Below are 15,798 nucleotides of genomic sequence, written 5' to 3'. Positions count from 1 at the left end.
GATTTGGGCCAAAGAAGTAAATGACTGATGCTGTCTGGAAGCCATTCCAGAAGGCACGTGGTTTTAAAGGGAAGAATTAAAGATTTTCTGCAGGGAAGAAAGAGATTTTTGAATGTAGCTGCTTTCTCTATTTCATTTGTTGGATGTTTTCACTTACTGCATATTCATAAAATAACTGAAGAATGGGACAAGTTAAATGTTTTCCTTCTGAAGTATATAAGCAAACTTAGATAGTGCCTGCTCTTGCTTAGCATAACTTTGTGTGGAATATCTTTGTTAATCAGAAAATTCATTGCAAACAAGTTTACCCACAACTAATGTTCCTGCCATATCCACTTAGACATTATGTCAGTAAGTGTGGCAGTTTTTATTGTTTACATTTACATCATCAGGCTCACTGAACAAGAAGTAGAATGATATAACAAAGACAATTTCATTTTCTTTTAGGAACTAGCAAAGGCATCCTGTCTGCAGGGGAACTAGGCATCATTTCAACTTTTAAGTATTAAAGCATCCTAAGAAAGCAAAACTAATGGTTTACCTTACTAAATCTAAATGTTTCTACATTAGTGTACAGACTTGATTTTTTCTCTAAGTATTGCATTTTGTGGTGCAACTCTTAAAATGATTTATGCTGTATGTCACACATATTGCACTATGTTATCTACTTCACAAGTCTTATAATCAAGGGTCTTATTTAGCAAAACTGTACGAGTAGGTACCTTCTGACAGGCTTACTTTCTCTGTAATTAAAAGGGCTACGTATATATAAAGTGTAAACAGCTTTAAAGTTTGCTAGGAGAGTATTTCACATAGGACTAGCATAGGTCTAGTAGGTGAGCATAATACTATATGATGTTTTTAAATAATATATTTCACTTCTAGTGCAGTTTTACAGAAAACTAAAATATATAAAAGCACCTCGTGTACTAGTTTAGCACCAGTTCCAACAAGATATTTAAGCTAGTTGTGGCCCTTAATAGGGCCGATAAGTTTGAGGAGAGAAATTGAGGGCCAATTTTACAATCACTTGCAACATTATTGCAACTTTGCACAAATGAGTTGGCTTGGATATTTGTTAAAACACCAGAGACACATAGAAGCATATGGGGAGTGAATGAATGCCCACTTACAACATGAATACAAGCATTCCACTTTGTTCACAGAAGGCCACGCAATACTGTTACAGCTTAAGTGTCTGAGGAAGGGAAACACAGGAAAACAGTAAGTGGTAGTCGCAGTTGGTACAATCACTATGCAGCGACACACAGCTGCCACACTTATCTCACTGGGGTGTTTCATGGCCCACAGAGCTGTTCTTTCATCTTTTTAAGAAGCATTGTTGTTAAAAATGTACTACACAGGGTATGCTTGCAGGCAGTCCAGCTGGCCATGAGGAGAGCTCATTGACACAGTGCTGAACTTTCTTGTTTCACTGTTGATTGTAGCTAGTCTGCTGTTCTAAAGATTGCTATCTATTTGGATTGCACTGAAATGGCCATTTCTTCCTGGGTTCTGTGTGATGATTAGGAAGAATTTCTTCACCAGGAGGAGGTCAAGCACTGGGATGGGCTGCCGAGAGAAGCAAGGGAGGTATGGCACCAAGGGCCATGGTTTAAACAATGGGACTCTGTAGGTCACAGTAATGGTTGGACTTGATCTCAGTGTTCTTTTTCAAAGTAAATGATTCTGTGATTCTAAAGTGAGGGAAGCATCTGTTCCTAGAAAGGTAAAAGTTGTTTTCTATTTGTCTTGATATGGAGTACCTTGGTGGGTTTTTTTAATAACAAACCATTGTAGTTTTCATAACATGTGGAAGAGTGTTTTTAAAAGGAGTTAATAAAGGGAATGGATATTGCTAAATGATATTTAGAACATAATAGGGCACTAGGGTCCATATGACTTACAACTTGATGTGGTGTCATAAATTACTATAGCAAAATTGAGCAGTTGCTGGATAAAAAAGCAAACTTTTTTAGTTATTGGTTAAAAATAATTTTTTACTTTTCCAATGAGAATGATCTGAAACAGCACTGCCCCTAAACGTGGTAAGGTTGTCTAAGTATTTAGAAAATAATCCTTTAAGACTTTATACATCTTTTCAGACAAGGACTGCTTCAATATTTCCAGCATTTATCTAACTCATACAGCTGCATAGAATGTTTGCAGGGAAATTAATTACTTTCCAGCATGCTGTCTACTTTGCTTCTGAATGTGCTTTAGTATATGTTTTTCAGACTAGGTGAAGGTCTGATTATTGACAGTTGTTTTCCTTCTAACGCTTAATGTATGGACAGTTACTTACCAAGCATGTGCCTGTTTGTGGTCTCATCAGCTGGTAAAACAACAGTGAAAATTAGAGAACTGAATATAAGGTCATAGGAGTAATAGAAAAGCAGTCAAGAACTGATTAAATAAACTAGAATTAAAAATGAATTTTGAGGTCTGTTATTAATTATATAAAAGCTTGGAGCTTCCTGTGAAAAGTGGATCTGCTAGTGAACTCATTAACTTTCCTGCTCTAATGTTACTCAAAGCTGGAGGTCACTTTTCTGCTTATCTTCAGTTTGTGCAAGATAAACTTCCTTGACACGGAAGGATTTTTGTTTGCATAGTAATCCATAACTGGAAAGGTTGTGTGCATTCAGCCTGGATTTAATACCAAGAAAACCCCAAAACACACAAATCAGGAAAATGTGCTTGTTTCCATTTGCAGTGGGCCCCAGCTGTGCAATCTGTGCTGTTCAAGCTGTCCTGCTTTATTCATGTTGTTTGGATTATTCAAGTTTGGTTTGGATGAAGCACGCTCATAGTTTGGTCACACTCTTTATCCAGGGTACAAAAGATGAAACTTTTGTGTAGACACCTGGAGAGTCTTTCATTCCGCAGCCGTAGCCCCAGGACGTCACGCCGTACACAACCCAGCTTTCCCCTGGACGCTCACACATCAGTGGTCCTCCACTGTCCCCTTGGCAGCTATCGATGCGTTTCTGTTCCTGGATGTTTCCAGCACAGAGCATTCTTCCTGTGAATCTTCTTTTATAGCGTTCTTCACATACCCTCTTGGGAAGCAAGGGGATGGCAGCTTGTTGTAATGTTCTTGAATAAGCCCTTCCTGAAAAGAAGACCAAAATTATCGCATTGTGGTGCTTTGTCTTGGAAACATAGGTAGCATTTAAGTCAGTTCAGACTATCGATCCTTCTCAATGTTTTGTCATTAAATATATTGAAAAGAATACTAAGTACCAAAAGGAACCTGTGCACTAAATATAAGATTAAAATACTAAAAACATATTGTAAATATGGAAAGCAGATTGTTTTTTTAAAATCTAAAAGTTTTGGATGTAGCACACTTCACGTAATGTTCACTGGATCATTCCAAGGCTAGCATTTGTTTTAAACACACTTTCTGTGATTTTAGAGGAATATATATCATATTACTTCAATGGGAAAGGTGGTTTTTGAGGTGTGAGCAGTGGAGTTTGAAGCTTTAGAATTATTTCTAAGTCACCAGTTCAGAGTTAGTTTTGTTCGGTGGTGCTGCACCATCTGTCACTTTCCAAGTGAAGCATCCAGCCAACCACTGCACTGTTGAGCCAACTAATGCACACATGCCTGCTCGTCCCCTCAGTTGAAGTAGCATTACAGAGCCTGAGTGTGCGCTGGTATAGATGGGCAGTATCATTGGAATTACTTGCAATCTTGATACCTCCTTTTCTCAGGGTACTGCTGAAAGCCCTGCCCAAGAAATCTTAATTTTGTGGAGCGACAACAACCTGTTCTTGGATTTTCTTTCTCTGTAGCAATTCCCACATCTTAAAAGCCATGCTCTGTTAATAAAATGGCTTTTTTTCTCTAATTTGCAGTTCTTCTTTTTTCGGTTGGAAACACGGGGCACAAATGCCAGTGAATTAGTTTTTATTTTTTTGAAGTTAAAATCTTAATACTTGTGAAATAAATATGACTCATATAGTAAGAGTGAAATTTCAACTGAAGTACTGCAATGATGTAATTTCTTACCATAATTAGAGGCAATTACTGCAGTGTCTAATATTAGTTTCCTTAAATACATGTCCTAAGTAAACAGTATTGCAGAACTTTCAGTGAATTGTGTAAAATGCTAGGTAAGACTAGGCAATTAACTAGGAATTGTCAGAAAAGAAAAGCAACACAAAAACAGCAGACCTACAAGTCTGTCTCCTTATATGTAGCACAGTGACCTAGTCATCTGTGCCCACGGATTAACACATAAGAAGGAGAACTCATACTTGGCCTTTCCTCCTTGCCAGTTTGAATGTGTCTGAGAAACGAAGGATCAAGTGTGGCTGCGACCTTGTTATGTACTCAGCACCACGAAAACACAGAAGTAAAACATGGTTACTAATCTGTAAAATATTTTAGGCACTATGACCATTGAAGAAGAATAACTTTGTAGTGACCTGAAAAGTGGTTAGCTGGTTTATTCCAGAAGCCTGGATTGCAGATTGTATTGTGGCTGCCGAGTTTGGGCAAGATGTTTTCTCATCTGAATGCAACAGGCTAGTTGAAAATGATGGTGGTAACATGACAGACTAAAAATGTTATTTGAAATATCACTATGCAGATTTTTTCTATCCATGTTTCTATCTTGTAATAGTCTTTCTAAAATATTCCTTGTACTTACCTTAAAATCCCTAAATATGAGAGCTGCTAGTTAAGCTCTGAGGCAGGGTGTGATGATCTGCTATCCAGTGTGAGCCTTGCAACAAATAAGCTTTTCATTCTTGCTTATTAACCTTAATGAGGCTATTATACTGACTGGTTTTATGATTTAGAGTCACATAGTTAATCACCGCTTTTCAAACACAAACTAAATTCAATAAACAAAGTGTTTCTGTTTAAGGATCAGAAGAGAAAATATTTCCTTATATAAAAAGAGTAAAGCTGTTCAATTTTTAGCATTTTCTTACTTTAAGTATTCATTTCCTTTTTTTTTTTTTTTTTTTTTTTTTTTTCCAGTAAGCAACCTCAGGTAGTGTGATCAGTGCGTGGAAATGATTATATTTTTACCTGTGTCACCCCATCCAGTGATGTAACAGTTAGGAGCAGTTTTCTGTGGTCTCTCTCTCCTTAAGGGCAGGCAGGCAGGTAAGACGTGGGTACTGAATCTGGCACACTGTTCCTCTGGCCCCTGCAGCCTCACTAGTGCAATGTCATAGTCACTGCTGTCAGGCCTGTACTCTTTGTGCATCACAATCTCTTGGACTCCAATTTCTTCCTCATACTCTTCTGGTACCAGCGTATGATAATCTCCAACTCGCACGGCATAGTTCCTGGTGTTATTGCCATACCTGAGATTGAGATTATTAAAAACAGGGCTCACTCATGCAAAGTTAGATCCTACGCACACCCACAGACTGGATCAGTGCCTTCATTGTTTGCATGTAACAATATCAACATGTTCTTTTAGAAGAGTAAAACTGTTTTCTCAGGTACTTAGGCTGAAGTACAAGTGTTTCCTAAAGAGTGCCATACAACTTGTCTTGATTTTTCAGATTAGTTTATGTTCCTTTTCGTATATTTGCATAGGCAAGTTTTCTTTTGGCCATCTGCCATGACTGGCATTTACTTCAAAGGTGTGAATATGGTGTGCCTTATAAATATACTTAACAAGGGAATACAAACTGCCAGTAATTATAAGAAAAGCTTGAGTATTATCACTTTTGTGGTGTCCTAAATAACTACTGCAATGAAAACAGTATTCAATCTTGATTTGTAGCTTGGTTGTGAAGATTCTTAAGGAGGAAAAAAGCTTTTTAATTCTAGAGACATCAGTAATTTGATAAAAACCTCTTTTGTTAACTAGTTAAGAAAAATGAAGTGTAAGTGAATTATGAACACCTATCCACAAAGTCACAGAAGAGCTATAAGTCCTTGATTTTGTATGTCTGTATGACCCTGATCCCTTTGATGTTTTAGATTAAATGGTAAATACCCCAGAGATTATTACTGTGGCTAAAATAACAATTCTTTGTCCATGCCTTGGAGATTTTGAATTGTAGGATACATGCAGTCCTCCTCAGGAAAATGCAAACAAGGAATAGTGTGGGGTGTATTTATTTTAAATCTGGCTAAGCTAGCCCAAGTATTTTTGCTTTGACTTCTCTTTTTCCCTATATCCTTTAGCAGGAAATTCATAATGCGTGTGCAGAAAATACAATGTTCAGTCACTTTCTAACCTACACTTTTTTTTCTTCTTTTTTTCTTTTCCTTTTTTTAACAAAAAGATCAGCAATGTGTTTATCTCTACACTGTATGAAAACTTTCCTGGGAAATGGCAGACAAAGCAGCAATAGTACAGAGTGCTTTGGAATAATATACCATTGAATATTCTAATTGCAGGCTGCATCCATAGCTACTTGCAGAACTTTCTTTGTCAAATTCTGCATGTCTCCTTGTATAAGCAGAATTTCACTTCTAGGCTTGAAAGAAGGTTGCAGGCTATGGCCAAACATTTACTCATCAGAACATGGCCTGTTGTGTAGAAGAAATGAAGTTACATGTCTAGCATGAAAAACCGTTCAGGTCATCCTCAGTAGTATATCGGAAATGCTCACTCTTTGGATACTGTATTTTATGGTTAGAAGTCAAAATTCTGTAGCAGCTTCAAGTGAAGAGTTGCAACTGATGCAGTCTTGGTAATATTTACAGAAGAGTTTAAGAATGTAGTCGTGTTGCCTCTGTTATCAGAGAGAGGATTGAAGAAAAATAGTGTATTTATCCAAATGCATTGCTTATTTCCTCCTGCAAACATTGCTCAATGTAATTCATATTTCAGTGTGTTTATCTCAACATTTAAGAACAGAAACATTTAAGAACAAAAACTCTTATTTGTGTGTCACACCACTAATATCTTTCTTTTTTGACCACAGAAGTGCTAGTTATACTTTATCACTGCATCAGTTTTCATTAGGAATTTCCACCAGTAATCAGGGCATAAATAACTAATAATAAAAATAAATAATTAAAAAAAGCAGAAGCACAAATCCTGGTTCTCAACGCATCCTAAGTCTAGCTCCTTGAAATTTCTAGGATATAATATTTCTTTGTAAGCTTGAATGTCTTACTGTCTTGCATTAGATCTCACTTTCTCATTTCTAGATTATTTTGTCTGCCTTTACCAGTTTTAAAGGCGGTTTGAATGTGTTATGAAAACTAAACTGACAAAATGGTACCTCATTTTATTGTATGAGTTAATTGATGTATTGGTCCTCTGTGTAACTTTGGTAACAGAGAAGTATAACTGAGAGCACAGCTCTGTGCCCCTATACAATTGGAGGAGGTCCATATAGAGACAGGAAGCTGAATGGTTGGGGTGCACAGTATCAAACAGTTTTCTTTCACTTTTACAAAATTTATCTGTAGAACACGAGTAATGCTCAGAATGTAAGAATACTGGAATGGATTGTACAGCTGGCTGAGTACTTCTCCGGTGTCACCTCGAGCACACAGGGTGAGATTACAAACAACCTCAGCCTATGCATTAGCCAACTGTGCAGCATCTATTTTCCTTACAGTAAATTAGAAAAGGAAGCGGGCACAGAAAGCACTTTCCTTATAACTGCAGTAAAATGTATTATTTTCTCTTGAAATATTTTCATGTAACCCCACTAAAATAGGAAGTGGAAGAGTTACGGGTTTGTTATTGACGTCTCATTCAGTTAGATATTTGTGCTCAAATTTCATAACTGTGTGATGACATTCCACTTCTGCAGTAAATGATACAGCAAGTGAGCCTGGTGAAATAAGTAAAATTATAGTTTCCTTTGACAAATAGAAATACTGAACAGTTCTCTACTTCTTTTTGCTACAGTCCCTGTTTATAGCCATTCATCTTAATTGCCAGTGAAAACTACTTTAAATAGGATTCTGTACCCTACAGTGTATTGCTAGATACTACCTTTGAATGCTTGAGAGTAAGATTTTACTGATTTTTGGTATAAGCCTGAGTGGAATATTAGATTGGAATACAAATATACAAGGTCATTAGCATTAAATAGATTTTACCTGACATAATATGCCAGAACCATTTCCAGCAGTCACTGAAAATACTGTCTCAGTTTATAGTTAGTACATTTGGCTCCATGCAACGAATCACATGTGAGTGCCAGACAGATATTTTTTAGTTTCTGAAAGATGCGTGCATGAAACAAGTACTTGAACATTTATGTTAATCATTGTCTTCAAGAACATACAGGGTTTTTCTAGATATATACTAAATGACAATACTGGGCATGTGTGCATTGCCAGTGGTTGAATAGAAGTATGGCTCCCAAATAGAGAACAGTAAATTCCACTGGTATAAATCTCTTTTTTAATGTAATGGATGCCTCTGTATTTTGGTTTATAGGCCTTCTCCATATCACCTAGTACATGGTTTATTATATATATTCTGTCCACTACATTTTATGACATTTGAAAGCGAGGAGGAGTTGTGTATTTTTTTTTAAACCTCATAGAAGTCAAGATTATAACAACAACACTAATGTATCAAGTGTTTATAATTTACATGAGAAATGAAAACAATTCTTTCCTAAACTGATTAAGTAATCAAAGGATCTAGATTTTGTTTGTTTTGATTCTTTAAAAAAAATCATGAACAACAATGAAACAAAAGAAACTAAGCACAAAGGAAAGCTGTTTATGACCAGTGAGAGTGCTTTCCTGTCAGCCAAATATCTAGTAGTATAGTAGAAAGCTTGCTGCTAACATTTAATATTTAATCCTTGATTTTAACAAAAGGAAAGCTGCTCGCTCTAAGTCCTGCTGTTTTTCTTTGTGATGGATGCTGCTAACTTAAAGCCAAATAATGAAGAATGGACATTCAGGAAAACCTGTCTTAGTTAAAAGCACTTCTTTTAGATATGTAATAGAATGAGAATTGCTGCTTCTCGTGAGGATGTGTGAAACTGCTTTAGCTTCTAGTGAGAGACTTAAGGAGCAGCCTTTGCACAGATATATCATACTTCTGTGGACTTCTACACACAAAAGACATACACATTTAAAACTGATGTTTTTGTCTGTAGACGGTTATGTTTCTTCCCCTGTAGTAGCTGCCAAATGCTTAACTATCCTGTTAGAGCATCAGTACGCACAAAATAAGTGCAGTAGTCTACCACCATGCAGAAATTGTTAATTTTTTTCCATAGTATAGTTGAGCTCACTTTTTTATTTAAGCAATACTCTGATTTCCTGGCTATAGGAAATGGTATAGGACTTTCTCTTGTCTCTCTACGCCAAATATGTGAAGAAAACATTTTATCTATAGATAGCTCTTGGAAACCTATCCTAGCTCTAAACAAAATCACTCTGAGAGAATTAGGAAGTTGAGTCCTATCTATACAGTGCCAGCTGAGAGCCAAAGGCATCTACTCTCTTTTACAGTAAACAGTAGTTCATCCACAGGCTGTCAGAGTTGCATGCTTAGAATTAGATTGTAGTCTTCAAGGCAAAATAGGAAACAAAACAGTGTGGTCTCTCAGGCCAGTTCTATGCCAGCCTGTTACATACCCCAGAGTGCCTACACCAACAGGGACCTATTGCAGTGTACTGTAGACCAGACTTGCTGCTCTTTTTCCATAATCAGTCCCCTTTTATGTTGATGTTTAGGAACATGTCTGGAATGAGCATGCTTTGGCAGTACGCTGTTGTGACTTGGAGCCCTAGTCAAATAAACAAGCACTAGGAAGAGCAGGTCATGTATTCTATGGTACTTAATTTAAGAGTACTTAATGTAAGAGCAGTTACAAGCACAGCAGTAACTAACTTGTTTCATCAAACTCGTAAAAGTGTTCTAATAAGTTTTCTAATCAGATGTTGATTTGCATGCAGAAACTGTAAATGTCTTCCTGTGACCTCCCTTTTTTCCCTGTGCTTGAAAAGGAACGTGCAGCCATTTTATATAAAGTTTGGTAATAGCAGCTGGAGTGCTTTGATAGTTTCACAGAAACAACAGTGGAAAATCAGTGAAATCATTGAAAACAGGCTGTAGTTTTATGGAGTTTGACCATTTCAGCTTGAAGTACTACTAAGGAGAGTCTTTCACAATTTTCACGAAACAAAAACATATGCATCTGGCACTAAGCAAAAGTAACAGTTTAAGTAAAGTAACTAAATAAGTATTTATCCTTTATATTATATATTAAGTGTTTTCACTTAATTAAAAAAATGTCTGGCTCTTCTTCAGTACAGTGCAAAAGGAAAGGCTAGAAGTCCAAAGATTTGAACAAAACTTAGCCCATTTCCTCATAGCTGCAATGCAGTTCTTCTATGGTTTTATTTCAGCACTTACTGCAACATTCCGTAGGAGCTCAATTAAATAATTGTTTTGAAAATTTATATTTTACACCAATGTACTTTGCAAGTTGGTGTTCTTATACTACAGTAACTTCACTGGCAGTGAATTCCTGTTTTCAAAAATACTGAAAAGACCATAAGGAAAACTGAATAGGAGAATCATACTTTTCCATGAAGATGCTGAAGTTTTTAATATAAATCTCTTGGATGAGAGGACATCTAGAATAATTTTCAATTAATTGGTTTATTTTTATCTGTTGGCATATGAAGTTGGCTATTTGTTGGTTTTTTAAACCAAACACTTTACTCTTCTGAGCAGTTTCAATGGGCCTGAACCAGAATGTTTTTGCCTATATCCAGAAATTATATATAGTTTGAAAATACACTTTACTGTTAAAGGGAGACCAACCTTTTAAAGCAGTGTGCAGCAGTGAGGACCCAGCAGCTACTAATGAGAGTAGCACCACACAAGAGTCTTCCATCCCCATGAGATGATTTCAATCGGAGTGCAACCTGCCATGGCCAACCGCCCCTACAGAGAGCAGAGACATTGTTTTCAGTGTACAGAGATGGAAGAGTAATGTAGCTTGTCAGTTACCTTGAATGTAAATCCCATATAGCTTGTTTGATTGACATAGTTTACAAAATGTTATGTGTTGTCTAGCAGTTGAGAATACCTTTATATTCCTTCAGCATTCAGAATTTCATTTAACAATAATCAGCATTATTTTATGGATCGTTTGGGCACCCAGCATGCTTGTTACTTCCTCCTACCGTGAATTTTTTTTTTTTTTTTTTCTTCTCAGGTTGTATTTATTTTTCCAAAAATAGATTCTTGAGTTCCTTGCCAAATACTCAAGTCTTAGGAGGAGTGGCTGAGGGAGCTGGGAGTGTTTAGTCTGGAGAAGAGGAGGCTCAGAGGAGACCTCATTGCACTCTACAACTTACTGAAGGGAGGTTGTGATGAGGAGGGGTTTGGCCTCTTCTCACAGGCAACAAACAGGACCTGAGGAAATGACTGCAAATTGTACCAGAGGAGGTTTAGATTAGGCATAGGGAAGAACTTTTTCTCTCAGAGTGGTCAGGTACTGGAATGGCTGCCCAGGGAGGTGGTGGAGTCCTATCCCCAGCAGTGTTCAAGAGGTGTCTGGATGAGGAGCTATGAGATATGGTTTAGTAGCTTGTGGTAGCAATGGTAATGGGAGGATGGTTGGACTAGATGATCTTGTAGATCCTTTCCGACCATGTGATTCTATGATTCTATACTCTCCAAGTCAACAAACCAGACATTTGTCAACTAGAGAAAGAAAATAAAGGAATTTCTTGAAAAACTTATTTCATCCTCCTTGCATGTTTGCATTACAATCTGCTCTGTTGATTCTGAACTGTTTGAAAATGGATGTTTACAAAGCAGAGGTCTAAAGCAACTGTAGAAAACACAAGTAATAGATAAGCACTTTTATTCAGGCTGTGATCATTTGTTTTGGACGGTAGATCTGGGATACGTATTTACAGGCCTATCAAAATAGGATAGATTGATTTCAGTATTTCAATAAATTAGTAGAACATTGAATCTGAGAAGAGTGAGTGGGGGGAAAGAGAGAGATTCATCTGTAAGCAACACTGATATCCAAGAAAAAGCAACTGGTAGGCCTAGATATTTTCTGACTGCTGCCAGCTTGAATAAGTGTGGTGGAGTACAACAGCCCCAGGATCATCTAGTCCAGCATGCTATCTTAGAGTTGCCAGTGGCAAATGATCTAAAGGTAGAAAAATTTACTAACTTTGGATTTTCTGGTATATATGTAAGTATCCAGTTTCCTTTTGAGCTTTCTTTTGACCCCAATGGATCCTTTTCTGATATTGTCCATATATTCCTTTTCTTGATTAGGAAGCATTTCTAAGTGCACCGTTAGGTTTCTGTCATCTCATCTAATGTCCCTGTGCTTAATTATTACGAGACCAGATTTTCTTGTTCAGACTTAACTGTGCCCTCCAACAACTTGCCATCTTTTCATTTCATTCAGTGTCCTTTAGGAGTATATTCTGAGAGAAAAATTCTCAATCTCCTTTTTCTGTACAATGTATTATTTATTATAGTAATTTATACTAATTTTTCTCTTATCAAGGTAAGTTATTCTAATTTGTTCTGACTGCATTTCAATCTGTTTTCTGTGTCTCTTCACGTTACTGTTCTTTGAACCCTCTCCACTTACACAGTATATTTTTTGAAACAGATTGACTGGTACTTTGAAATAGGTTCCAGAAAAACAAGTAAAGAAGGCAGATCGGGCCCTAGCCGGGCTGAGTGGCTCCCGAACACCGGGGGACGCCGGCGCTCCTTTGCTGACAGTAGTGATGGGAGGTGGACTTGATGATCCTCGTGGTCCCTTCCAACTTGGAATATTCTGATATGTGTTTGCGATTACTCACAACTGTTCAGAAAATAAGGCCTACACTTCCTGTTGTAGCATTTAATACTAGCAGTATGTTGCTAATCTATTTGTGTTAATTAAATGCAAACAAAATGTATTAACAAAACATCTGATTTTATAGCTGCGTCATCATCAGAAAGTTGTATTCTGTGAAGGAATATTAGGTGCTGGCAGTGATCTTTCAGGATAGGTAGCATTTAAATCCTTGTACCATATTCATAGCTTTTTTCATCCTTTGAAAATAAGTGAAGTGGCTGTTTTGAAAGTGAGAAATTAAATCTGATCCAGGACTAAACCGATGGGCATCTGCTGATTTTCAACTAATGAATGTTTTTGAATTTCCCACCAAATCTGCTTCTACCTAATGATAAACAAAAACAAACAAACAAACAAACAAAAAACAACAAAAAAGCATAGTTTAGGCAAACAGTTTATGGTAAATAGACCTTGCCTACAGCAGGGGGATCGAAAGTAGATGATCATTGAGGTCATTTTCAAGCCAGGCCGTTCTATGATTCTGTGATTCTATGAAATACATGTGTTAGACACTTATGCTGAAAATGACGTTTCTTTATCAAATATTTACCGTAAAGAATTTTTTCCACCAATTATTCGCTTTTGTCGACGATGTAGTAATCTCAATCCACAAACAGAAGCAAGAGAATCTAAGCCAGAAAGGGAGATATAGACAACATTAAATTCAAAAAGTATCCATTCTGTGATGACAATTAACTAAAAACTAGGAAGGCTAAGGTTATTCTGTTTGATGGTAGTTTTTAACAACCAAATTTTTCTCTGGGAAAGTGCACTGAATTATTCATTGCTGATTATTTTTATTTTCATTTTTATTTTTGATATGCTAACAGAGCAATTTACACAGTTGTGTTCTGCTTTTCAACTGTACACTTGGAGTTATTCCTCGAATTTTCCTTAGGGTTCTTCCTTACTTGGTGTAAGTGAAAGCAGAACTTGTCAGACCACATAGGTTTCAAACCTCAGTTGAAGATACATTATACCTTGAGAAGTTGTGAGTAACTGTATATCCTTTTGTATTTTCATATCCCTTGTACAAACATGGCTACTGTGAACTATGGTAGACAAGTACTCTGAATCACTTGAATAGTCTTCATGAGTGGTTTGACGAGCTAGCACAGCAGTAAGGTGAAACAGTGAAGGCGTATAATTTCCCACCATTTTTATTTCTATTAATTCATTTCATATAATTGTTTCCTCTGTAAGGTGTTGGGTTCCATCTCTTCGTACTATGACCGTTCTCCATGTGAACATGTTCATCTACTGCTCAAAACGGGACTCTACCTTTGTTGCTATTCCCAGGGACCTTCTTGCCTAAGTGGTCACAGATGACGCCTGCATCCTCGCTGTGACGGCAGTTGTGTGTTCCAATGTCCTGCTTAATGCAGTCTGCCAAGGATCTCTCACTTCCAGTACATTTTACATTATCCACATGGATTGGGCCTTTGCCCTCCCCAAAATATGCCATTGTCCTTGCTCTCGCTGGACCTCTGCAAACAAAACAAAACACTTTTTTTTTTTAATCAAAACCTTTTGAGGTACTGTTCTACATTTACTCAGCTGAAATACAGAGTTTGTGTAGGGAAGATGTTGAGATTAAATTCCAAGTCTTGTCACTGACTTACTAGATGATAAATTTTCTTCTCATTGCCTCTGTTACACTAGAAAGCAGAAAAAAAAAAAAAAAAAGTGTAACAAAATTGCTAAAATTCATTGTTTTAAAAGTGCTCTTATGCCACTGGTTAGAATGCAGTGTGCCAAGTATTTTACGTTGTAAAGGCATTGCAAATATCTACAATAAAGCAAAATATGTAAAAGCTGCTTTCTGATAATCTTTTTAATCCACATATTAAACAGCATCTGTGAATGCTAAAAATATATTTTTTTTATGGTCTGATTCCCTCAGTAAGATGGACTAGTTAACTAAGAAAGTATCTTTGCAGGGTGTAGGAGCTATGATTTACACGTCAATTTATGTTAAAAGTTACTAACATATTTCATTATTCTGAGTAGGAATGAAGTCATTTTTTTAAGTGTGTTCCTGTAGCTGAATTCTAAAACTGCAGTATGATTGGAGAAAGGCAGAGAGATGTAACTTTTGAAGTATTAATGGGGAAAAAAGAGAGGAAGAGAGAAAGAGAGAAAGAAAAAAGTTGAGGGTTGGATCCTTTCAAGGCCATACAAACCAAGTAAGATTGGTTAATTTCTACAGAACTTCATTGTATCTCACTCACTGGACATATGCAGATAGGCAAGGATGTAACAACCTTTTTTTTTTTTTTTTTAATTATTCTACAGAAGTAGCAATTAATTAACAGCTGAATAAGTGTGAAAAGCTTACTTGTGATTGGGAAGTATGCAATTACAGGCAAAGAAAGGAAGAAGGGAATTGTGGAAATGTGAATATTTTCTGCATTGCGTGAAACCTAGATTGACTGTGCGCAATCTGTTTTCTCAAAGCACAGGAGACTGACTTTTCTCCCAAAGGACTCACAAAACAGGCAGAAAAGCCCCAGCTGCTTCAACTTTTTGTGACTGCATCTGTAGTTAATGCAGGTAAGTTGATACCCTGAGATGCTATAGAGACTCCTAGGTATTTCTTAAGTTTGTAATAACCATGAATTTCTGCTCTTATTCTCAAGCATAGTTTCTTCCCTAGAATGTCTAAGAATTTAAAATGTCAACGTTTTGGGAAGGTTCAGCCTAATCATCATAAGTACTTGGTACTTCAGTTTAATCCAAGAGTTCAGCACCATGCAGCCATTCACTCCAAATTCCCATAGTAGGATGGGAGGGAGAATCAGAAGAAGGTAAAACAAGCTGTAAGGGGTGTGTGAGAAGCTAAAACGCCCTTGACTTAGTATAAGCGCTGCTCAGCAACAACTAGAATGTCTGTGTGCTGTCAGCATTGTTTCTTCTCCTGAATCCAAAACATGGCATCCTTCCAACCACTATGAAGAAAATTAACTCTATCCCAGTCAAAACCAAGACAGTA

At 36.9% G+C, this 15,798-nt stretch overlaps 1 protein-coding gene across 3 annotated transcripts in view; it reads right to left on the bottom strand.

Annotated features, from left to right (window-relative positions):
* Positions 1–299: 299 nt before the first annotated feature.
* Positions 300–15,798, bottom strand: part of PRSS12 (serine protease 12) — a 43,695-nt gene continuing 28,196 nt past the window's right edge. For 2 of the 3 annotated variants that reach the window (XM_085222835.1, XM_085222834.1), the window contains exons 9-13: positions 14,088–14,293; positions 13,357–13,435; positions 10,745–10,867; positions 5,050–5,330; positions 301–3,115 (exon numbers count right to left, since the gene is read on the bottom strand). In XM_085222835.1, the coding sequence (XP_085078961.1) occupies positions 2,808–3,115; positions 5,050–5,330; positions 10,745–10,867; positions 13,357–13,435; positions 14,088–14,293 (997 nt within the window). In that variant the 3' untranslated portion in view covers positions 301–2,807. Of the gene's footprint in view, positions 3,116–5,049; positions 5,331–10,744; positions 10,868–13,356; positions 13,436–14,087; positions 14,294–15,798 lie in introns of all 3 variants that reach the window. The other variant, XM_010710093.4, reaches the window with a different exon arrangement.

This window comes from Meleagris gallopavo, chromosome 4 (assembly GCF_905368555.1).
Source record: "Meleagris gallopavo chromosome 4, MGAL_WU_HG_1.1, whole genome shotgun sequence".
In the NCBI taxonomy this organism is placed as follows: domain Eukaryota; kingdom Metazoa; phylum Chordata; class Aves; order Galliformes; family Phasianidae; genus Meleagris; species Meleagris gallopavo.
The sequence above is the reverse complement of the archived record's forward strand: the minus strand, read 5'-3'. Positions and strand labels throughout refer to the sequence as shown.